Here is a 24,477-nt window from a genome sequence, read left to right on the forward strand (position 1 = left end):
CATTTTTAAAATTGCAATAATATCGTATCATGGCTCAAGTATCGTGATGATATCGTCTCGTGGGGCCTCTGGTGATTCCCACCCCGAATGAAAACCAACTCTGAGTTGACCGTAGTCGAGACAAACGAGTGAAACAGCCTTGAGGCTTAGAGTATATTTACTGATGATCCGAGTATAATTCACATGATGTTTTAATCACAGCAGCACGGCAGCTTTCAGCAGCAGTTCACGCTTCCTTATGCCGCAGTCTTTGAAATAACATTAAGTGTTTCCACGGCAACAGTAAACATGAAAAACATGGGCTGTTTCAACTATAAAATTAGGGATTTCTCTGGTTTTGATAACTGTTGGAAATATTTAAGGTAATCTAAGAACTCAACAAAAAATATATACATAAAGTAGGTTTAGTTAATGTTTTTATTCATTTAGATATTTTAATATAAAAATTCTAAATATTACACCTTTAAAATGATGGAGTGAAAATGTGACCCAAAAGGTACTATACAAGGTGAACGGAATATTTTTACATTTTAGATAGCTTAATGCTTTATATATAAAGGCCTCACCATTTGTCTTAAGAGAGATTTTAACACCAACATGAGCTTTATTCAATCTTGCTCAACCGATGTGTGTGAGGGGAATCAATAAAAACAGAATAGTGAGTTTCTCCATGGTGTTTCATATGTAATGCATACTTTTATTACACAGTGTCAGCATTGGGAAGGTGCAAGGCGTTTAACAAAGTGTGTGTGTTGTGTATATTGTTAGGAATCAGTAAGGTTCTTCTTCTTCATCCTCATCTGTCTGTTTTGTAAATTACTTTGGACTGGTTTTCATGGGGAGAATAGAGAATGGGTTTAAGCTGTGTTTCCTGGTTTGTCCGATAGTCTTGAACGCACCATTCCTGAGATGCGCTCAGAGCGGTGCTCTGTTGCTTTAAATGACGTACTACGACAGGTGAAGTGGCAGCTGACGGAGGACCCGTATGGACGCCAACTTGGAAGCTGTTGGACCTAACCGATGACCCACTCCCATGAACTTGTTTTAGAAACCAGCCGTATCTTATATGATCCAACACCAACAAATCAAACTGAACTCATACACGAAGCTTGGGCTCGTCGCTCTAAAAGCCGTCCGGTGCGATCAGGCCGCCGGTGCCCCGGCAGACCCGCGTGTAGGTGAGCTGACCTAACCTTATGTTTTCCCTGTGTTGAGAATCAGTCCTTTCCGTACCTGTCATCTCTTGACTTCTCTGTCACACTTCAGGTTAGGGCTAGTTTTGTTGTATTTATATGTGTAGCTGGTGCTAGCTCGTAACAATATGTACTGTTAGAAACACTTGTGTCACACCTGGGTCTGAAAGAATCTGTTAATTAATGAAGCGAGAGTAACATGGTTTAACTATTTCTCTCTTCTCTCTGCTTCTCTCTGCGTCCTGTCACGATTCATCACTTGATCATAAGTTAACACGAGACATGAATACAAAGTGACAATCCAATATAATTTTCTTGTGAGTTCCTCCTTTTGTCCTCCAGATTGCTCCTCAATCTTAAATCGTCATCCTCTTTCCCTTCCTTCTCTCCACTCCTCCCTCTTCTTCCTCTCTGTCCCTGTCCCCCTTCAACCTCTATTTCTGCTGCATCTTTCTTTCTCCATTTCTTTGACTATCCATCTTCTGTTTCCTCCTCTTGACCTCACTTTGCTGCTTACAGTTGATTTATCACAGAATTACTGAGCTATTCTTTTCAGGAAGTCTAAAAGTCATTCAAGTAAGGACAATGTGTTTTTATTTTTGTCCGCTTTAAATTCTTTAAAAAAAACCTGCTTGTGGAATAAATACTGTGAAGTGCAAAAGCTGTGTTGTTGAAAGGAGTGGTGATCCTCTTTTCTCTCTGTGGTTTGGGAGAAAAGGTCAAGCTGTTAAACATTTCTGACAGCACTGAGACTCTCAGTCTGAGAATTCAGCTTGATTATAGTGGTCGGATGATGGAAAAAAAAAACCAAGATGTTTCAGCTTTTAGCAAAAGATTGCCATGCTGTGTGAGATTTACAATAATTGCAGAGTAACAGAAGCAACCCTGGCAAGAAGCAGAAACAAAGTGGACGATGGCCTGACACAGAAAGTGAGAGTCCAAGGAGAACTGTGCGGCTGTCAGCGAGATGTCAAACCAATGCCTGCAAATGAACAAGCTCTTTTTATCATCAGTTAAGTTTGAGACTACAGTTAAGCCAAAACTCAGCTTCTCCAGTTGGGGATTTTCAGCTTTTCTTAATTTGACATTATTCTACATTATATACTGTATAGTAGACTAGTGTGATGTACTGTCTTAGGAGTGTGTGCAGCAGCTGAATCATGTAGTGTGTGTTTGTTGTCTTATTGTGGTTCTCTTCTTTATACTCTTTTATTTGAATACTGAGTTATCCCTCAAATCCCCACCTCCCTCCATCTTTATCCCCTATTTCCCTCCATAATCTCTGTTCTCTCTCTCTCTCTCTCTCTCTCTCTCTATCTGACAGTTTCCCTTTCTCATTTCAGCCCTTCTCTCTTCTTCTTTTCCCCCTTTTATTTACCCATAAATAAGCAGAGTGGGATTTTCTGGCACAACTTCCCCAACTAAAAAAGTTCATGAAGAGTGAAAGGCTTGAAGAGGTCAAAATACTCCAGCAACACTTCTATCAGAATCAGAATCAATCAAGTACATTTACACATACAAGGAATTTGACTTGGTGTATTGGTGCTAAACAATTAACAAGGAAATAAAGCAGAACTAGCAACAACTAAAATAAAATAAAATAATACAGTATAAGAAGCTATTACAATAGAATTTAAAAATGTAAAATATAAAAAATAAAAAACACAAAATGTACAAAAGGTGTAATGTAGGAGCTGTGCAGTGGACTATGAGAAAACATAATGTGTGTAACTACTCACAGAGTGCATGTAAGGAAGATACATTTTTAAAGTCCAGTGGGCGTTAATGTAACGCATTGTAGTATGAAGATCAACTTTATTAACAAATTACACTTTGGGCTTGTCATCAGGGTCCCATAAATACACAGGAATGTGGCCCCACTGCTTGGTGTATCACTGAGGTACAAAGAGGACAGGCAGTTTAGGTGTTCTGGTGATCATTCTGGACGCTGCAGGTTCAGCACACCCTCACCTTTATGTTCCCTTCTTTTCAGTATTTCACTCAGCAGCTTTCCTGGTTTTACATTAATTACTGTCAGCCTGCAGTCAGACATACTGGGCTGTGTGTGTGTTTCATATCTCCCTCCTCTCTGTTCTGTTTTCCTCCGTCTTTCTTCCTCTCTCGCCTACATCCTCTTATCTCCCATTGAATGAATGCACATTAAGTGTTCAGCTTGTGTAGTGTCTGGTCTTTGTGTGTGAATGATGCTCTCCAAGGAGTCTCTCTCACACTCTGTGTGTTTATACTCTTCTCGTTTGAATCAGACTGCAGCTCCAGTGTGAGTCACTGATCCAGTAGTGAGCTGACTGCAGTACTTCTATTGTTTGGCTCATTTTTATGCTTTTACTGCTCCGCTTGTCTGTCTGTATGTATGAAGTCAGGCGGAGGCATTTACTCAATTTTTACTCCATCTATAAAGCCATCCCATGAAAAAATAAAAATGTTGTGCATATCACTGATTTTAAATGTATATTTATTGTTTCCTTACTTCCAGTATTTTGTTTTGGGTATAAAAAGATGCCATATTGACCACTGCTATTAAAATGATACCACCACATTTAAACAATTTCTATATGAAGAAAAAGACATCAAACAATGAATATCGTTTTCAAGGTGTGCTTAAAATGTGAAAGTTTTGCTGTTATACAATAGGATACATTTTAGAGTTTAATCTAAAGTGTGTTTTTTATATCGCGTAGTGTCCGATGATCTCTAGATAATGTGTCTCTGAATTCCTCATGAAATAAGATTCTTAATTGTCTAACAATTGGCTTGTAAAGAAATACTCAAAATGTGTTCTTTCTGCCCTGATCGGCAGAAACACCTGATCGTGATACAGCTGGGCTAAAGCACTTGTTTTATTTTTGGTTGACTAATCGGCTAATTGACTGACACCTATGTTGCATAGACAATAAACTATAGATGAGAGAATGAATAGACTGGACAGAGAAAAAAAAGTCTCTTGTTCCATTAAAGTTGTGCGTTTTTGCAGATTTCCTCAACTATCCATGATGTAAAAATAAAAATAGTTTGGGTTGGGGGGCTGTAATAATTTTAAACCAAATGGTTTTAATTCACCATTATTTGAGGCAGGACCATAGACTGTAAATTTTGGGTAGGACCCAGCAGATTCACTGATAACAAACATCCGTCGCAGCTCTACTGAAAGAAAACTACAACAGTGCTTTGTTGTATCCAAACTGATGCAGGTTTTATTCTCTCCAACATCCTCTCTGCTACTTGTGTTACACTGTGTTCGTCTGGATTTCATCAATGGGCGAGTCAAACAATGAAACAACAATAGCAGCAGATAAAGCCTGTGTGGTGCTTTTATTTTCCCACAGCAGACAGTAAACACAAAGAAACCTTTAGTCATTTTGTCTTTAGCAAAGAAATCTCTTTCTGTCCTCCTGTAGCTCCACCAACGAGGTGAAGAACCTGCTGCAGTCTCTGCCCAGGACCAGCGAGCCCAGAGAGATGCTGTTTGAGGATAGGACCCGCGCGCATGCCGATCACATCGGGCAGGGCTTTGAGCGTCAGACCACAGCTGCTGTGGGGGTCCTGAAGGCCGTACGTCCCGGAGAAAGGTAGGCAATGACATAACATTTGATATAAAAAATATTCAAAACACCAAATGTGTAATCCTTTTATTCCTTTTCCCGATGTTTAGCTCGGACCCTCCTCGTGTAACCAAAGACGTTGTGTGTTTCCACGCTGGTGATTTCCCTCATGTGGTTCAGAGGCTGCAGCTGGACCTATATGAACCTCCCCTATCTCAGGTCTGACCTCACACACTCCAACACACACACACCAATATATATCCCACATTCAGACATTAAAAGTCTTTCTTATTTTTGTAGAGTCAATCCTTAATGTTAACTTCATATCATGCCTGTTATCCAACACTTAGTGAAAGGTATAATCTGATGTTTGATGCTGCCACCTGGTGGAGAAAAGTTTAACTGCAACCAGTTGAGGCTCTTGGTTGGCGCAAGAAAACTTGTGGAAATAATTGTTTTATAAATTTAAATAGTACAATAAGAGGGATCTTTTGATTATTTGTCTTAAGCAAACTACAATAATTCAAAAGGAATAAGGTCAAAACAGTCTGTCAATCACTTCTGTTGAGTTTTAATCAGATGAACCTGCATGTTCTCATGTTGACCTGGCGAGCTGATTTCAGAATTTGGTTGCAAAACATTTCATGCTGCTTTTGATCAGAATATCTCGATGTCGAGCCAACTCCCCATAAAGTACAACAGAGATCCTATCATCAACAATACACACACACTGCCCCTCTCTCTCTCTTCTTTTTAAAAGTTATTTGTTGGGCCGTCTGTGCCTTTTATTAGATAGGACAGCTGAAAAGAGACAGAGAGAGAAGGGGATGAAATGGTCGGATTCAAACCCCACAGCCGCTGTGATGAGGTCTATAGCCTCTGTACTCTGGGCTTCATTCTTTAATCAGCTATTTAAAGCTGCAAAGCTAATTTCTGTTGAGTTAAAGCTCCTCTGAGGAACGTATATTTTGTCTGTTTTGGCGCCCCCTTTGTACAAAGCAGTTCATCTTCTCTTTGTTGTGATTTTGACCAGTACTTGTGTTTTTAAAAAAAAAAATCTCTCCTACTTTCTTTAAACAGAAAATAGTATCACTCATTGGGAATCCTTGCCGTGGAAAATGTGAAGAAAAAAAAAAAAAAAAGTAATTTTGGCAGCATACCGCTAATCACCTAATCTGAAACCTACCCAGCAGCAGCACGTTTGGAAATTAAAAATAACAATATAGCAATAGTCAATGTATACACTGATGGTCTTGTTTTTCTCTGTAGCTCATAGAGACTTCAGTATTCATCACTTCTCATCACAGGAGCTTTAAACATAGTATCGTGTTTCTTCCATGGTTTGACATTAAATTGGAATACTACCAAAAACATAACATACTTTTTATCATCACAGACCCAACCTCTTTGTTAATTGAAAAAAACATAATTTCTACCTAAAAAAAATGCTCTAAATAAGCATTAATATCTAAATAACACCTTTCACATAATGTCAGCTGAATACTATGTAAGTGGAAGCTAACAGGATATTAAACAGATTTTTATTCATATGTCCCTTTGTGTCTCCACATTGTCTGTGTGCCTTCTCATCAATACTGGAGCTCAGAAATGAAAACAGTTGCTCAGATCTGTAACGTGAACATGACATAAACCTGTAGCATAACAGTAAGACACGAGGGTAAAGTCACACCGTGAGAATACGCTCTATGGTGGGATGGTTTATAATCCAGTGTGCAGCTTTGTGTGCTCATAATGTGCCTGCATAGTTTAACAGATGGTTATATGGACCCTGAATTAATAAACTGATTGTCTTGTACATTAGCAATACTTCTTCAATTCAAAGCCGAGAGGGCTAACATAGCTTAAATGTAACTAATAAGTTAAAAATGTGCACATACTTGTCTCTGTGGGTTTGTAGTGGTGGATGTGGTTAGCCTCTGGTGGTCGTGTTACTGATCCCTGAAGTGCACACAACTGTTCTCTTCATACCTTCTTACTAACGTCATCGACAACATAATCCTTGAATCCACATTTGATCATTTTTGGATCACCCTCCATAGTGTAGCTCTGCCTCAGTGCCTCTTGTATCGGCCTGGCCTCTGCTGTTGGTCTTCAGCATATGCACTTTATCTCCCAACCCCCCCCAACCAAAAAGTAACTCCTCGCTTCTCGAAGACGGCAAAAAAAATAATCTTAAAGTCCTTTCAAGTCATCTGTTTCAAGTTTCAAGTCATAAAGTCTAAGTCAAGTCTTTTATCACTGTCAGTCAAGCAAGTCCTCAAATTTGCGACTCGATTCTGACTTGAGTCAAGTTATGTGACCCGAGTCCCCCACCTCTGAAAATAGAATAGAATTACTTTATTGATCCCAAACTGTGAATTTTTGGTGTTACAGCAGCAGGTTATCAGAGCAAATAAAACAATATAAGAATAGATACATAGTAAATAAGCACTTAAAATATAAAAAATAAGAATAAGAAGAGATTAATACATCAAGGATTTAACTGAACATTCCTACTGGTTTAAAAAAAAAACTTGCTGGAAAATGAGCCACAGAGCAGGTTGAAAGTAATTTCCTGGGAGATTCAGGTTGTAAAGTTTAGTCTTTTATAAAAGCATTTTCTATTGCACAAATCTGTAGTAAGCTACATGTGTAGAATATGAGAAGTTTGCTTGGTAATGGTAAATGAAAAAGTCTTTGATGTCAGCATAGAAGATGAAGGTTTCACCTCCTTCCTTTTCCTCTCTCTTCACAGTGTGTGAAGTGGGTGGATGACGCCAAACTGAACCAGCTGCGTCGAGAGGGCATCCGCTACGCCCGCATCCGCCTGTGTCACAACGACATCTACTTCATCCCTCGCAACGTGGTCCACCAGTTCAAGACCGTGTCGTCTGTCTGCAGCCTGGCCTGGCATGTACGCCTACAGCAATACCACGGTGGAGAAGGAGAGGACGAAGAAGAGGAGGAGGAGGTGAAGGAGGAAGAGGAGGAGGTAGAGCTGAAGGAAGAGGAGAGCGAGGTAGAAGAAGAGAGGAGGAGAGAAAAAAAGGAGGAAAAATGTCTGAAAGAGAGGATAAAGGAGGAGGTCGACGTGGCAGAAAAAAGGACGTTGCTGACTGTCAAAACTGAGGAGGAGGAGTCTCTTCCTCCTCAGCCTTCACCTCTTGTGTCTCCGCCTCCTCTCTCCATGGACTCCAATGTGAGCGGCACGAGAGACAAAGAAGAAGAAGAAGAGGAGAAGAAGAGGTTGAAAGAAGGAGTCAAACCCAAACAACAGGATTCACCTCATGCAAAAATAAAAGCAGAACCACTTTCAACCTTAAGAAACAAATCAACTCCACCTCCTTCTGCTTGCCGTCCTCCTGATCAGGACGCCAAACCCAAAGCAGCATTATCAAAGCACCATCACCGTCATCACCATCATAACTCTGAGAACAGGACGACGTCTTCCAGTAAAAGCTCCTCTTCATTTCCTCACTCAGCTTCTAAATCACACATCTCAAAGTCTTCCTCTTCATCTTTGGTGTCTCCTCTAGCTCCTCCTTCTCCATCCTCAGTATCCTCTGCATCTTCTCTTCCAGCTACAACATCCTCCTCCTTTGCCAAATCAGCCCAAACTATTGTGAAACCATCTTCCTCCTGTCGGCCTGAACACCTGAAGGACAAAGACTCCCCCCACCTGAAAGCAGACAACGCCTTAGACACTCGGACACACAAAGCTGCAGCAGACGTTCAACAAACACACACACCTTCAGGTCTGCAGGTAGACATTCGGACACACACTGCAGATGTGAGGACATACACACTCCAAGAGACATGGACTCGGAGTTCAAACTCGAGGACCTCGTCTTTGGATCCACAGAGGCCGGGGAGTTACCTGCAGCAATACACACCCAAACACCTGCCCCCTCCCTCCCCACTCCCTCACATGCTGCCCCCATCTTACCCTCCTCACAGACCCCCAATGCATCCCCCAAATCCTCCACTGCCCCAAACTATGAACTCATTTCTCCCACAGACTCCGCCCCCCCATTCAGCCCACATAAACCAGCTCCACCTGCCCCCCCCTCCCCAACCTAACCTCACCACCCAGTCTCAACCGTACTACCACCCTCCCCTCCCCGCCTCCCAAACTCTCCCTCATCTCCTCCCTCACCATCACCAGTACCCCCCCCAAACCAAACCCTACTACCCCCATCAGCACCCCCACTTCCCGTTTCATCCCTTCCTCCCCCCGCAGTCGTACCTCCCCCAACTGCCCGCTTCTTACCCCCCACAGCCGCTGTACCAAACTCTAAAGCCAGCACAGCATTTCCCTTCGCCTCCTCCTCTGCCTCCTCCTCCTCCTCCTCCCCCTCAGCCTTCACCCTCCCTCCTCTCCCCCTCCCCAATGCATGAAGAGCAGATTTTATAGTTTTTGTACATATGATGCTGTTTTTAAATAACTGTATATGTAGAGCGAGGATTTATTTAGATTGTGTTTTTAAAACAGTAAAAGAGGGAGGAACAGTAAGAGCACAATAATGTTGTTTTTAATGCTGATTTTAAATATCCCAGTTGTGCTCGGGTTTCATTTGCATTTGTTGGTAGTTTTGGCCTTGATGTACGGCTACAAAGATGTTGACATTTTTAAGACGGTTTCAGCCTCAAGTTTAAACTACTGGTTCTGTTTTCTGTGAATGCAGTTTAAAAAATTTATTTTAAAATCACTCCATCAGAGATAGGAAGGAAATCGTTTTGAAACTTATCTCAAATATTTATAGAAAAAAGGTATGGATGTTCGACCTTTTTGTGAAACTTGCAGCTAATGCTTCCATTTTTGTGGCTTTTTTCTAGTGAGTTTATTTTTATGCCCAAGACTGTTTCTGGAATTATTATGGGTCAAATTGTAATATTATACAATACACTATTGTATCAATATTGCTGCATTTCCTCTACTGTACCATATTGATGAATTCATCAATATGGTAAACTGCAGAATTTTTCCATAATATTGTATCTTGAGCATTTTTGCTCTGCAATAATCTGCTGGATTCAAATGCATTTCATTGTTATTGATATGGCAACAAGTTAAATCATTAGAATATTAGTGAAGTTTTTCTAGTGCCAAGAAATAAGAAATGACAGCCCTGTATACAGTATACATTTTTACTTAAAGTACACTCATAGTACCAAAAATGTCAAGCAATAAAGTATTCTGATTACCGTAGAACTTAAATTAATTGCCCGGGCCTTTATTTGGGACAGGCGTTAATAAGAGACAGGCCTATAATTATTTAAAACAAAATTCATGCAAAGCACGTTTTGGACAGACTTTCAAATTGTAAATTTACATCAAAACGAATATTTAACAAAATTAGGATATCAACAAATTAAATTAGAAATGACTTGGTTGATTTGATCTGTTCTAAGCTTTGACACCATACCAACTTGTTGGACTGTGGGAGAGGGAGACATTTTTGTTAATATATTTTTGATCCGCAAACTGATCAACACTAATTGCATAAGCGGCCTCTAATGGAGACCTGCTGTTTTGTTTTACGGTATCTTGTACATTTAGCTACAACAGTGTCAAAGCTCTAAATCTGCTTTGATTCACATCATCATTTGGATGATTCTCTGATAGAAAAAAAGGTTCAGGGTCATGAGATTTATAAAAGTCAAACTTATTAGGACCTTTGCAGATGCACTTAGAGCTCCCCATACAGAACGAGCAGACTGATATCACACATGTAGCTGTTGAAGACTTTCCAGATGTGACTCATAGCACTTTTAAACATAGATTCATCAACTACTGTTTTCTTACACTTTAAATTATTCTAGATATTTAAGTTAAAGGAGCAATATGTAAGACGTGTACTGAATGAAATCATAAAATGACCTTACTATATCATCAGACATTAAGGAAACATGCTATGTTGAAGTGCAGCAGCCAGTATGTCCTCCTTCTAACTTTCAACAGAATGGTCTGTATTTTTTTGACCAGAGAAGGTAGGCACCCCCACCAGTCGTTTTGGATGCCACTCGGTTTGCCAGATATGACACTAGTTATCACCGCAATCCAACAGGTGTTGAGTGATGAAAGTGGCCAAGCAAACTGGTTCAGATAGAAGTGAATCTAAAACTAGGATCAATATTGGAGATGCTTTTGGAAAGAGAGGTTAGAACAAAGAAAGTTTTACAGACTGATGCAGAGCTGGCTAAACACTGAAGCTTCAGTGTCTGCGACATGGCAACCAGCTTGCAAAGCTTTTGAATTCAGACTGCAGTACCCATTTTAAAGGCTAGGTGTCAGAGTCAGATATTGCTTCTTTAATGAACCCCGGTTTACAACAGGGCATTTAAAGGTTCTTCCAAATCTACAATGTTCATGTTTAAGGCCTTAGATCTTCTAAGATATAGTTATTTTATTCTATAGGCTCAAAGACAAACAGACAAAGCACTATTTATATTGACATGAGGTTTTTTTTTTCTGCTTTTGAATGTTTAATTTAAGAACCAGAGACTGGAGTGCTCTCTTGTAGAAAGTAAATAATTTATATTCTGTTTTAGGAATGACTATGAATAGTACTCTTCTGTCTCGCCCAACAGCTGTAGAACTTTTTGTTGATCTTTTTTTTTTTTTTGTCGTAGATGTCTTGACAACAACATTGGAGTCCAGCCCACTTGCTAATGTAGCCTACAACATTTCCCCAGTGCCTGTCCTTAACTGTGAAGTCCAGAACCATGTAGAGAAGGAGTTCTGTCAACTCACAGACGTGTTTAAGGTCCCAGTCTTAAGTTTTCACTGAACAAATGGATGCAAAGCTTAAAATTGGTCACTAAAGCTTTTGACAACTCTTGAAAAGTCTGTGGTCTGAGACTGGAATCAGTCAAACTTTGTGGGTTGTGCTTAGTCTGGAAAATTTGGAAAAATGAAATCTAAACTTTCAGCTCTCTTCAGGGAATTAATTTCAGAGGCACAACTCTTCTGTATGTGGCTCTGGTTAGATCGAGGTGATAATGAAGCACTTGATGCCACTTGCGGGCGCTCTGCAGCTCTTTTTATGCTTTCGGGTTTCAGATGTTACAAAAGTAACTGACAAGGATCTTCTATATTTTTTGTACAAATGTGAAAAGATTATGGTCGAAAACATGTCTTCAGCAGTCGCTGCTGTTTTCATCGATTTATTTATCTTAAGGTTTTTTTTGTTTGTTTTTTGGTGATTTTAATCTGTCAGCACTGTAGTGTACATAAGAAGTTTTGTAAAGAGGAAAATATGTATTGTGGTTTTTACTTTAAATATGAGCCTAGCTAATAAAAGGTTCAATGTATGGAATACATGTGGTATGAATTCTTTAATGTTTCCTTACTGCACTATAAAAACCTTATGAATGTAAACTTTTTAGGATTTAGAAAATTGTTCCTTTGTAGTCATAAGACCTGGATTCTTATGATTTTTTTTTTTAAATGGTCAGCTTCAGAAAATGTGAAAAGAAAATACCTTACAAAACACCATGTTGTCATTCTGATCACTAGCAGCACTACGCAGTAATGTTTGTACAATTTTTAACTCCTGCATGTGAGCACACAGTCTTTGCAATTCCAACTTTGCCATCAATACACTTTTTGTTTGCAAAACTGGGAGACAAATGTATCCACGCATCCAAACAGGAAGTGAAAAAAAGATACAGCCAGTAATGAAGGTTCCCATGATTGTAAACAATGCTGATTAAAGGTATTGTTTTCAGGGTGGACAAACATGTAATGTGTTTGTAAGCTATCAATAATACTCAATGCATTTTGTTGACAAACACTTAATCACTTTTGTTTACAGGAAAACTTTATCTTGCAGCTTCAAACCTGCACTAACTCATTTCTACCACTTGGGGCAGCATAAACAGACTGAACGTAACAACGGGACATTTAAACATTTTGCCTTGATGTGGTGAAGTTGTTAGTAAACAGAGCAGAAGTAAGTAACCCTTCACACAAACAGCTACTCATGTGATCTGATGTCAAAGTATATTTATTATATTTGATTTAGCTAATAAGATTTATGTTATTTTAATATTAGAAACACTTAGATGTTTGCACTGAGGAATGTTTCAAAATGTCTCTCCTTGCTGGGTTGTGTTAGGACCACAAACACCTGCCTTCCTCTCACAGGCCTTTTCCATTTCTCTCTTATTTTAACAAACTATAAATCAACTGTTATGTTTTGTATGCCCCCTTTTTTTTCTCTCTCTTTAGATTAGTATTATGAAAGCCACCCACTCACTGCAGTCTACAGAAATGATCACATCACTTTCACCAGGAGAGATTTAAGCAGACACATCATACGCAGTGTGTGCGTGTGCGTGTGCGTGCGTGTGTGTGTGCGTGCGTGTGTGTGTGCGTGTGTGTGCGTGTGTGTGCGTGTGCGTGTGTGTGTGTGCGGGGTATAATTTAAATCAGACGTTTTTTCATCTTTCATGCTTTCTCTCTCTCGACACAGCAGGAATGCCAGACGAGCTCAGCTGACCTTCACAGTGAGTGAAGGCGAAGGCAGGCAGGAAGCTGGAGTCGAGACAAAGAGGGATTTTGGAGGGAATACTTGGAAAAAGCTTGTTGAACCATGTGAGTGTAGCTTACACACAGAGTGTTCAGTGTTTCAGCTGAGATGACTCACTTCTCAAGGTCAAGTGCCAGGCTGCTGATTGGTTAGAAACAGTTTTAGTTAAGTTATGAAAACGATTTTCATGTGTCTTCACATTGGACTTCTCATGCAACCAAATGCAAAATAATTCAGACAAGTAAAACTTCTAATACTCTAATGATCAACGCCCTGCTTTACAAATCCACTGCTCAAAGTACTAATAGTAAACTAATGTGTCCTCTGTGGCTGCTATGATATAATGCAATACTGGATTGTTAATACTGATGCATCCATGTGATGATTTTACTTGTTTGGAAATAAGCTTTACTACTTCAAATTAAATGAAGAGGTTCCAAACATTGGGTTCTGGCCACTCCAAAGGTTCTCAAGAAAAATGACAGAGCCTAGTAAACAATCTTGGGGATTTTTTAAAATCTAATCTTTGGTTTTTTGTGAAAAAAAAAGTCAGGCAAGTTTTCCACTTTGAGACTCGGTTAATTAAACATACCGCGGGAAACATGTCCGTGTTGGAACTGCAAAGCATAAACTGAAACTGTAACTATTAATCTAATAGATGAACTGATAGATATATATTTATGTGTTGTTAATGTAACATTATATATATATATATATATATGTAACACATTATTTTGTTATAAATACACAAAATTAAACTGGGTTAGATAAATGTACATCACCACTGCACGTTTGTGGGAAGTGTTCAGGTTGAATTAATTTACAAGCCTTGCTAGCATGATAGTTTTGATAACACACTTTACTAGCACTCATATTTTTCTGTGCCTTATGGAAAAACACAAATGTGTTTTTTTTCTTCTCTTTTTGCAGAAATCTTAAACTCCACCCTTCAACCAATCTCTCCACATACGATATACTCACCTCTGTCTACACCCTGATTACCACTGTTTAAGGTGTGCCATCTGACTCAAAATGTCTCGTGTCTGAAAGATTTGTATTAGTCAGTCTTGGTGTTGTGCTTTTTCAAATGATTTCTGACTTCACTTTTGGGATAGGTAAAGTATATTTCACACCTGCTGCTGTTAAGGACATAGTACAAACATGAACTTGATACTTAAAATATCAGCATTGGAAGATGCAGCAAAGTATCCCTGTGTGTATATGAGAGAAGCTAACACGTCTCTGAAAGGGCAAACATTCTCAGCTTATATTCTGCAACATAACATAGACTTTTAAAACTCTGCTGGAGACTTGGTCTGACCCTAACCACTACTTCCCAAACCTTAACTACGGAACCAAAGAAACGTAGGAACATGGCTTTTGTCCCCATTTGGACAAACTGTTCAGCAGGTTTGTACTCCCTGTGAAATGTGTCCCTGAAAGAATGCTAAGTCAGATCTCACACACACTCGTTCATTCGCTCGTTGTTTGCTCTGTGGTTGCTTCACAGTTCGTTTTAGGTCACCTCCCTGCAGCTACATTTAATTTTCACAGTCACTATAAACATGTCCCTTCTAAGAACTTAAATGTGTATAATGCTACAACTAGAATCAAATGTAAAGAAATGATTATTTCCAACACATGCATTTATTATCAAATACTTTAGTCCTCAAAACGCTTGCTCTTTTTCATTTCATCATTGTGCAAAATAATGCAGATTAAATACTAATTAACAATAAAATGGCACAAAACAAGAAATGTCACAGTGTCAGCTGTACCAAGAAGATGACATAACAAAAAACATTAAATTGAGCCCTTTAGAAAATGATCTAACTGCTCAGTATAAGTTGCTTAAGTTAGATTTTCCATATTTATCTGTTTATATGTAAATGTTTCATACTGTTTGGTCACCATGTATGATACACATGATTTGTTTTCCTTCCAGCAGCCTTAAACCTTTGTACCTAATAGCAGCTAACACATGGCACATGATGATCTACAAGGTACAAAAGAGACCTTGTAACAGGCAGAGGGAACAGCCTGTGGGAGAAGATGTTGTTCAAGATGACATTATGTTTTGAACAACTTGAAAAATGTTCTTGGTATTTTTTTCTCTTCATGTGCCTAGAGCCAAAACACACCCTTTGGCCTCGACCCGAACAAAACAAATGAAATAATATTTAGCCATCTACTATCCACAGCTAAGGAAGGAAAAGAAACATCACGATGTACTCTCCATTATTTTGGTACCAAAAGGGGATCGAACATGTAATGCTTAAATGAATGAAGTCAGAATTTCTCACTTTCTCCTGTGCTAACTTATTTACAGTGAACATAAACACTTGAAAAAATACTGAACAACTAAGTACAGAACAAAGAGGACATTGATTCTTCCAGTGTATAATTTACCTGTACATAATATACATTTGGCCATAATAGAGCCATTTTTTCTGAACATGATTATTTTCACACAAATGGCCGAGATGGTACTTTGATTCCTTCTTCAGTGTTTGTCTTCTGGAAACATTATCAGGCTAAAAGCTCAGATTTGACAGAAGTCATAATGAGAGGTATATATCTCATCAGTTATGTTGTAATGAATCATGCTGAGGTATAATCCCTCTTAAGCTTCTCTTCTTTCAGGAAAGATGTTTAGCCCCAGCTCCACCAGCGCCCCCAGCAGCATGGTCCACAAAGGTATGCACACAAACGTCAGCTTTACATCTGCCAGCTTCTCCAGCTTGGCGCACAGCGTCAGGCAGAAGCCGAGTTTCAGCAGCATGGCCGTCAGGTACCAGGCACGCAGACGCAGGTCTGGTGAGCCGTTGCGAGGATCGTACCCAGGCTTGCAACGGCCCGCCATCTTGATGGCAAGCATGAGGATGAGGATGCCGTCGAAGACCCAGACAGGGAGGAAGATGAGGAACCAGTTCCACTGCACCTGGAGGTAGATGGTATTAGATAAAACCACAATCAGTGTGATAGGTCAAATTATTGCTTTGATAAGAAGATCATTTTGCACCTTCATATAGAATGAATAACTTGAACTGATAACACTCTGAATAAACAGAAGCTTAGTATCAAGAGATATAAATCTGTACCTTCCCGTCCAGTTTGAGTACCAGCATGATGAGGAAGACCAGGGTAAAGATCCAGGTCAACAATACTCTCTGAGCCAGAGACATATCAGTGACTAGAGACTGTCCAGAGGAGAAAACAGACAAACAGAGGCTGGACAGGACAGAACAGAACAGGTTGTTATTATCATGGATATTTGACTATGGAGTATTTCAGCAATAAATCAGACATATTGGAAAAGAAAGCAACGTTGGAGGTGCAAATTGCCATTTAATTGTTGCACTGTTCACAAAACTGTCCCGCTAACATCAGCTAGAAAGGATTTTTAGTTGTCTTGTTTTAATTCATCGTTATTTAGCCAATGCTACAATGACAGCTAGCTTTTACAGAAATAGCATTTAGCCAACCGGTTATTGTTTTTATTTCGGACAAAGTCCAGTTTACCTTAGTGTCCTCTTAAATCCGTTGCCAGAATATTATTCTGCCTGTATGGCACACACTGAAATTCATCACATTTCTTACATTATTTCACATAATTATCAGAAGACTGAGCGAAGCAGACGGAGGGACTTCTGGTCCGTTATCCCTGTTGGCCCCGCCTGTACTGGAAGCTGATTGGCTCTCGTCTTGCAGCGTCACCGCCTGACGTCTTTCATCCTGGCGTTCTGCCCGTAATGTGTTTATAGATGCGCAAGTTGGTTTATAACGTTTCCTGTAGGGAGGTTTTTCGTCCACTAGATGTGAGTAGAAGATTGTTTCATTACACCCTGTGGTCTTGTTGGTATGTGTGCAACCGTGATGCTTCATTGAATTCGACTATTTGTCACCTTATACTTTACTTTTCATATATTTTCATATCTAGAGTGGTGTGTAGGGCTGTTGTTTTCATTTAATTATTAACAGTTGGTGGTGACGATTATTGGCTTAAAATGCCATTGCGCATTTACATGTTGCTTTACGTTCAGGGGCTGAAGTTATAGTTTTACAGTGAGACGCTGAAAGGGAAAAGCTAGTGCTTCAAACATCGATGAGCAGACACTCAGCATCTCATGCAGACAGTGGAGGCGAGCTAGCTCCGTGCAGAAAAGAAAACAGTCAGAAAAGCAGAATTTGTGTCTCCGTGGGGAAACTGGGGACTGACATCGCTGTGAAGAAGGTAAGAATGAACGATGGCATTTAGTGTTTAGACAGCAGCAATCAGGATTTCAGTGTTAGGGTAAGCTCAGCTGTGTGGTCTCTTTGTGCCTACCGGTAGCATGAGCTAACTGGGTAGCATGAAAGAACTAGCAGCAGAAAGAGGAGGAGGGGGAGAAGGAGGAAGACAGTCTGTGAGAAATGAACCATGAAGACTGTCTGAAAACACCGCGGTTTAATCTACATGCAGGCTAGCTAAAGAAATTAGCCTCACCTAAAATGATTTACAGCGCTGCACATGTGTCCTGTTGAGGAGAAAAACACAGTAGAGTTTGCTTTATGCTTTATTTAAGACAGTAATGTTACTAACACACATGGCTCCTATGCACTAACATACTCTATTTACTTTGACTGTTTTACTATCTTATTTTGAATCTACTTTTAACATCTGTAACCATCTTAAATTCAGCTGGGGATGCACATTACGCTGTTTTAGTGTTTCCTAACTGTTAGTAGAGTACTGTTAAACAACACAGTGATTTTGAGGTATGGGCCAGGGTGCTATTTAAAACAGGAAATCATCAAAGAGTAATTTTCATTTTAAAATGTGTATCAGGGTAAAAAGAGTACTTTTAAGAGTAATTATCTGAGGAAGCCATCTCTAATGGCCAAAATTGCACTGGTTGAAGATGTCTTTGCTCATTTGGATAGCTTGTCTTTTACAGGGAGGTCAGGGGTCAGCCAGTTATTTCATTTTTTCCCTTATATTGCATGTTTTTGTACAACAAAACATTTAAATTCAAAGTTGGAACAATATCCTACTGAGAAACAATTTATCTTGGCAGTTTTTTAAGCCATGATGCAGAGATATTCTTTAATTTTTGCTAAAAAAAAAAAAAGATTGACTATTAAAACAGTTGGTAGTTCATCCCTTGACATTTAACTTATTGATGAAAAACATTTTATTAATTTTAGGTCTTAATTCTTTTTAATACAACTCCTCACTCTCACTACTCTGGCAGAATCACGTCAGAACCTTTACAGTTCAAATAGAGCGAGGATAAACAAACAAACCTTACAGATTTGTATCATGTTTACAAGTTGTATCTGTCAACCTGGAGCTTGTACCGGAAAATGTTTATTTCTTGTAAATGAGAACAGGTAATTTCAGTCTGAATATTTTTAGTTCATTTACAAGTGCAGCTGTCAGACCTGACTGTGTTTGGACTGCAGCCAATCATTGAATGTGTTTGTTTCACCTGCAGGCAGTCAGGTACACAAGGCGACACATCACACATATATGTTTGTTTTAATATGTACTTTCATATTTCTTACACATTTATACCACTATTATGTAGCAATAAAGGAAATACTTTGAGTGAGATTACTGATTGTTTTCTGTCAGTTACTGTAGAAGAAGCCTTAAGATAAGACACTTTCATATGTAGACGGGCGTTAAACAGGAGCATCCAGTAAACGTTTGCAAACAGGTATTTTTTTATTGCTTGATAACAGAAGGAGGAGAAGTGATGAAATCACGATTAGAGAAGGCATTGTGTCACGCCCAGCTAAGTCAAGTCATATTTATTTATAAAGCACATTTAAAACCAGCAGCAGCTGACCAAAGTGCTGTACAATGCATCAAAGAAACAGTTTACAGGGGATTACAACATATACAAAAAACACTAAATAAAATATGATAGAATAAATAGGAGAGATAATGAAGCAATAACTGGAATCTGAAAGAACCGTCTATTCAGGACCAGAGGACTCAAATGCTTAAATATAAAAATAAGTCTTCAGAAGGGACTTAAAAGAGTCAGTAGAGGATGTAGACCTGATGGGAAGAGGAAGGCTGTTCCACAGTTTTGGGGCTTTAACTGAAAAAGCACAATCTCTTTTTAGCTTGAGTCATGAGCAGGGGACAGCCAGCTAAGTTCTTACACACCAGGGAATCCGAGGAGACCTTCACATGCACAGACATCAATATGAATAGGATTAAACATTGCTTATACCTTTGACATGTTGACTGATCGATCATAAGGAAGGCCTGCATGCAGCAGGTTGGTCAGTGCATTGTGTGTGTGGTGTTTTTTTTCTTTTTTTTAAATGCATTTCCTCAAATGGAATTGGTGTGGTTGTGTGAGTGAATGTCTTAGTGTTTGTGTATTTCCAGCAGACTGAGGTCAGCATGTTTCTTTGTATTTTACTCTCCATCCAATCTCAGCCCTTTATTTCTCTTTCTCTTCCTCCCTCCTTCTGTCTGCCTCCCTCAGATGATGCTCTGTCTATTGTGCAGCATGAACCTGCCTGCAGTGGCTGTTACATCACCAGCTGCAATGTAGTTACATCACACACTCCACTGTCCTATCATCTAACAGTATATTACAGCTGCAGAAAGGCTTGTGTGCTGGTGATATAAGTCTATAATGAAAAATAAATCAATAAATTGCAGTATTGAGAAAGAGCAGAAAAGGTTGCAGAGGAAAGGTCAATGGGCTTTGCAGAGAAGAAGAGAATGACAGGTTGTGTTTCTGATAAAATGTTGTGTTATGGATTAGTTATTGCTGCTCAGATCATGTTAAAGACAGGAGAGAGAATCTACACAAGTGCCATTTTAATTCTTGAAATTACTAATCTTTGTGTTGAATGTAATAATATTGTGTCAGTTTGTCTTAGGGAAACTACCAATGTCCTATATGATATCTCTGAAATAGAATTCCACAGAAGTTATTTATTCATGGCTAATAGGAGACTTGCATTGCAGGCGTCCATCCTTTATGTTAATTGAAAACACCTGCACTTTTTCTTCTGTTTCAAACGAGGATTTCTTATATGAAAAAAGCTTCTGGTGTACATTTTTCGAGATTTATTGTGGATTTTCCTCTCCTTTAGGTGTTTATAATTTTTTCTGTCTGATTAGAAAACGATGGTGTGACAAAGCTGTCAATCAAACAGTCTGAGTTTTTTTTTGTTTTCTTAATGCAGATGGCAAATATACCAGCCTCATTCACTTTGATATTAACATTTTAAAATCTCCTATAAACTAAACTTGAATTCCTTACTCTGTAGAGGTACAAACATGAAGACAGTCATATTGAATTGAGGGAGATGCTCTTATTGTTTCGGGTGCTGTGGCTCAGCGGTAGAGTCAGGTATAGTTCTTCAGAAGATTGGTTCCATCCCTAACTCTGAACCAAACATTTGTCAGTGGAATAACCATTGCTGTCATCTATTTTTAATTTGCCTTTAGCTCTTTTAGTTTCTTTCATCTTTTTCAAATCTTTGTTCCTCTTGGTCTCAGCTCCTGTTGTTGGGTTCTTGCATTGCCTGGGTTCTTACAATGGTTCTTACGATGGTCGTGTTAAAGGCTTTACATGTGATTTTTTGTTCCAGCAGATGTCGCCCTTGAGCTCCAGCATGAAACCAAAACAACTCGCGCTGCATTGTTGTGTTCGCATGCTAATGCTAGTGATCTTTATTATGCTCGTATCTTCACACTGCATGTAAATTTACCTGAAATGAGCGTGATCTAGAAACACAGTTAAGCAGTGAGTACAGTATGTTATTCTTCTTTTCTCTAGTCCCTCAATTAAACAACTTTTATACACGAGGGGAGGAGTCAGCCGGCCGTCCGGGCGATGTAAACAAACTGAAGATAGGACTCTGAAAACTCTGAAAACATCACAGACAGTGGGACTCGGGTGTTACACCCATTGTAGACAGTCATGACTCACAGAGTTATTTTCAGAGGATATACTTGATTTCTATTATATTTAAGTGTGAAAAATCACATATGAAGTCTTTAAATATGTTTATTGGGTTCTGTGCTGTTGGATTGTATTTTATTGTTCTGGCTATTTTGCATTGTCAGTATTGCTATTGTTTCTGTTCTTCTGTGTTTGGTTTAGTTTGCTTTGTTCTTGTTTTTGCTGTTTGTCAAAGCACTTTGTAAACCTGTGTTTTTAAAGGTGTTATATAAATAATGTAAAATTATCATGATATTATTATTATTACTAGTGGGGATTGCTTTGGACAAAAAGTGTCTGCTAAATGACATTCTATTTCAGCTATTGTCAAGGGAGTTGTCAGATGAATTCAATTTTTATACATGTGGAATCCAAAATCCTTGGCCTTCGTGTTCTATCATTTCTGCTCTATTTTGCACAAGACTTAAAAAGAGTCATTTTATGAATTGATCTAGTTGTGACACTCCTTGTCCTTTTCAGTATTGTATTTGACTGATGCAGGTTTTCCAGGCCAACGATCATGTGATTTGTGTTCTAGAAAGATAACCATTTGGTCACAGAAGTTATGTATCTGTCACTAAAGTCAGTTCAATGCACACAGACGATGCATTTACAGAAACACTTTTGGACAGTGAGTTCTGTGAGTTCTGTGAGTGTAACTGATTCATTAGACTGCAGAGCTTGCTCAGGATTACACAGAGCTTTTTGCCCTGGGGACTGACTTGCAGGTGACATGTATTGTGATTTTAAGCAGCACAGTACCTGTCATGTCAGCCTGTCAGGAGAATGATTACACACAGTGCGTGCATGCGTGCGTGCGTGCGTGCGTGCGTGCAACACATGCTGCTCTTAAGCCTCATCACGTGAACAACAGCCAATGCCCAATTACTTAGTGTACACTCACATGTATGAAACTGCTCTTTTTCACAGACATTAGATGTACCGGTAGTTATAAAAAGAAAGTGTCTTTCTTTACTGCCTGATTTGATTGACCACACACACATATGGCCACTGTTGCTTTGAATCTCAAATTCTTCCAGGCCAGACAGTCTTGACCGACTCTCTCTCTCTCTCTTTGTTTTCCAAATGTCCAGCAGCTCCTGTCCTAATTTGTCTGTGAGGACAAAACGCTCGTCAGCTGCACGGCCACACTAGAGGTGAGTGTTGTGCATGTGTGTTCTCATGTTTGTGTTTACCAGTGTGCATTCCCCCCTTGTTTTTGTGTTAATGTGGCATGCCTCAACAACCCCTGTTCTGTTACTGTGAGGGTGTCAGCTGCCCCCCCCCCCTCTACCAAACACACACACTGTCAGACAGAAACAGTAGTTCATGAGTACTGTTCATAATGTCTAAGAGCAACAGATAGACAGCAAACAAAGGCAGTACTTCATATCTGGGGAGAGAACGAGAGTCAAGCACAGGGCATTTATGAGTGTGAAGAATGTGAAGTCAGTGTACTATCAGCAGTTGCAGAATTTGTGTTTGAACGACTCCATTCTTTCAGTTTGCCTGTGGTTGCTGGTTTCCTGTCCACACACTCACACGAGTGAAGTCGTGTTTTTTTGTTTTGTCTTAGTCAGAATGTCTTTTATCTCTGATTAATTTGGAGAGATAATAATTGAGAATGTTTTTATTTGTTTTTTGGATGAGAAGAACATTTATGCCAGGCAGACTCATTTAAGTGGAAATTGATAGCCCTCAACTTTTTAAATAATTAGGCCCAATGTTTGCCCTTTTTAATCATTGTTAAAGGTTCAGTTTAAGGAAGCTGGTGAACATTGTCCTGACTCATTGGTGCTGTTGCTGATGAGAAGAATACCCGTAACCCGTATACCCGTTTTTAATACTATTTAAGACTTTACTTACCATGTTGTGTCTAAAAATAGCACTGCTGTGTTATACAAAACCTTTTTCTGCAGATCAGACACCATATTATCTAAATTCTTCCATATTTGTCTTATTTTGTTCTTAGTAGAGTTGCACAAACTGACACTGCCTCCTCTTCTATTCAACCTTTTGTAAAGATGTTTGGTTAAACTTTTATTACAAATAATAAAATAAATAATAAAATAATAATAATAATAAAAATAACCCCCCCCCCCCCCCCCCCATGGGATTTACCTATTAAATAACTAATGAACTAACAGGTGTGTGTGTGTGTGTGTGTGTCTGTGTCTGTGTCTGTGTGTGTGTGTGTGTTGATGTACAGGTGTGTTACTGTGTTAAATTCAAGAATGGTTCTCAAACCAGTATACAGGTCAATCAAACTCAGATAGCAGTAGTTCTTTATCTAGACCTAATTCTTGTTAATTAATAATAATAATAATAATAATAATAATAATAACATTTTATTTAAAGGCGCCTTTCAAAACACACACACTCTCAAAATCCCCCCGGACACCTCTGAACCTTCATCGTAGATTGAGCAGCATCAAATTTCCTCTTGGCATGCACGCTTACTTAAACACACACGTGCCCCTCTCGGCCCTGCTGTAACTATATAACCTGCATCAGTCATGAAATATGGAGCACCCAGAGACAGAGACAGAGAGAGAGAGAGCAGCTAGAGTTACAGATCACCAGTTACTCCACTAATGAAGGAGGTCTCTTCATGACAGAAAACCTGCAGTCTGAAGCTTTTTCTTCTAAAATCATCTTCTTCTCCATCGATTTTGTTGTACCGTTTAAAAATCAAACTATTTAATTTGTGATGTGAACACGCTTTGTGGTCAGCTTTAATAGAGGATCCTTGCAGTGGGAGTCAGAGGTGGTGTTGTTTACTGAATGTATTAGCTTTATCTGGCTGCTTGTTTTTCATATTTGTTCGATGAACACGTTATCTTTTTTGAAAAGCTTGACTTCATCTCTGTGACTGAAATCAAGTCACATGACCCTTCCCAGTAAAAGTATGTCCTGCTGGTAAAACCTCCAGTGCCTGTGCAGCCGTTGCAGGGATGAAGTATACGGTTGCACATCACAAGGTTCAGGAAACTCACACTACTCCAAGTGATGGTAATGACTTTCTCCTCTGCTCTGCGGATCTGCATGAGCTACAAACAGTGTCTCTCCCTTAAGGTGAATTTAGAGAAAAGCCAGAATAACCCACAAAAAGTAGCATTAAGCCTCTGAAGGTCATGTAAGTCAATGCTTGGGGCTGGGGTTTGATTATATCAGTAAGTCCTTTGATGCATCTTATTTAGTAGACATCTATATAAAGAGTTTCTTCAGA

At 39.2% G+C, this 24,477-nt stretch overlaps 4 protein-coding genes across 5 annotated transcripts in view; 3 read left to right on the plus strand and 1 right to left on the minus strand.

Annotated features, from left to right (window-relative positions):
• LOC132956360 (lysine-specific demethylase RSBN1L-like) overlaps nt 1–12,072 on the plus strand; it is a 37,368-nt gene extending 25,296 nt beyond the window's left edge. The window contains exons 7-9 of the mRNA XM_061029763.1: nt 4,610–4,780; nt 4,864–4,972; nt 7,509–12,072. Coding sequence (XP_060885746.1) covers nt 4,610–4,780; nt 4,864–4,972; nt 7,509–9,167 — 1,939 coding nt within the window. The 3' untranslated portion in view covers nt 9,168–12,072. The remainder of the gene's footprint in view (nt 1–4,609; nt 4,781–4,863; nt 4,973–7,508) is intronic.
• The window catches only part of zgc:113263 (uncharacterized protein LOC503753 homolog), a 139,619-nt gene that overhangs the window by 111,634 nt on the left and 3,508 nt on the right, over nt 1–24,477 (plus strand). The gene's annotated exons all lie outside the window — the stretch shown is intronic.
• LOC132956229 (transmembrane protein 60-like) lies at nt 14,915–16,976 on the minus strand. The gene is made up of 3 exons (XM_061029547.1): nt 16,810–16,976; nt 16,389–16,518; nt 14,915–16,228 (listed from the first exon to the last, which is right to left on the minus strand). Exons 2-3 carry the CDS (start codon nt 16,470–16,472, stop codon nt 15,911–15,913), a joined length of 402 nt encoding a protein of 133 aa, XP_060885530.1. The 5' UTR covers nt 16,473–16,518; nt 16,810–16,976; the 3' UTR covers nt 14,915–15,910.
• LOC132956227 (protein PHTF2-like) overlaps nt 17,344–24,477 on the plus strand; it is a 40,776-nt gene continuing 33,642 nt past the window's right edge. The window contains exons 1-2 of one of the 2 annotated variants that reach the window (XM_061029542.1): nt 17,344–17,521; nt 22,343–22,405. The gene's annotated coding sequence lies outside the window, so the exon portion shown is untranslated. The remainder of the gene's footprint in view (nt 17,522–22,342; nt 22,406–24,477) is intronic. The other variant, XM_061029543.1, reaches the window with a different exon arrangement.

This window comes from Labrus mixtus, chromosome 22 (genome assembly GCF_963584025.1).
Source record: "Labrus mixtus chromosome 22, fLabMix1.1, whole genome shotgun sequence".
NCBI classification, from domain to species: Eukaryota; Metazoa; Chordata; class Actinopteri; order Labriformes; family Labridae; genus Labrus; species Labrus mixtus.

Bases quoted from the DNA above. Each gene is read 5' to 3' on its own strand.
- LOC132956229 (XM_061029547.1), bottom strand. From the start codon at position 16,472: ATGTCTCTGGCTCAGAGAGTATTGTTGACCTGGATCTTTACCCTGGTC. The intron at 16,229-16,388 runs GTACAGATTTAT...ATCTACCTCCAG, and splicing joins TACTCAAACTGGACGGGAAG to GTGCAGTGGAACTGGTTCCT.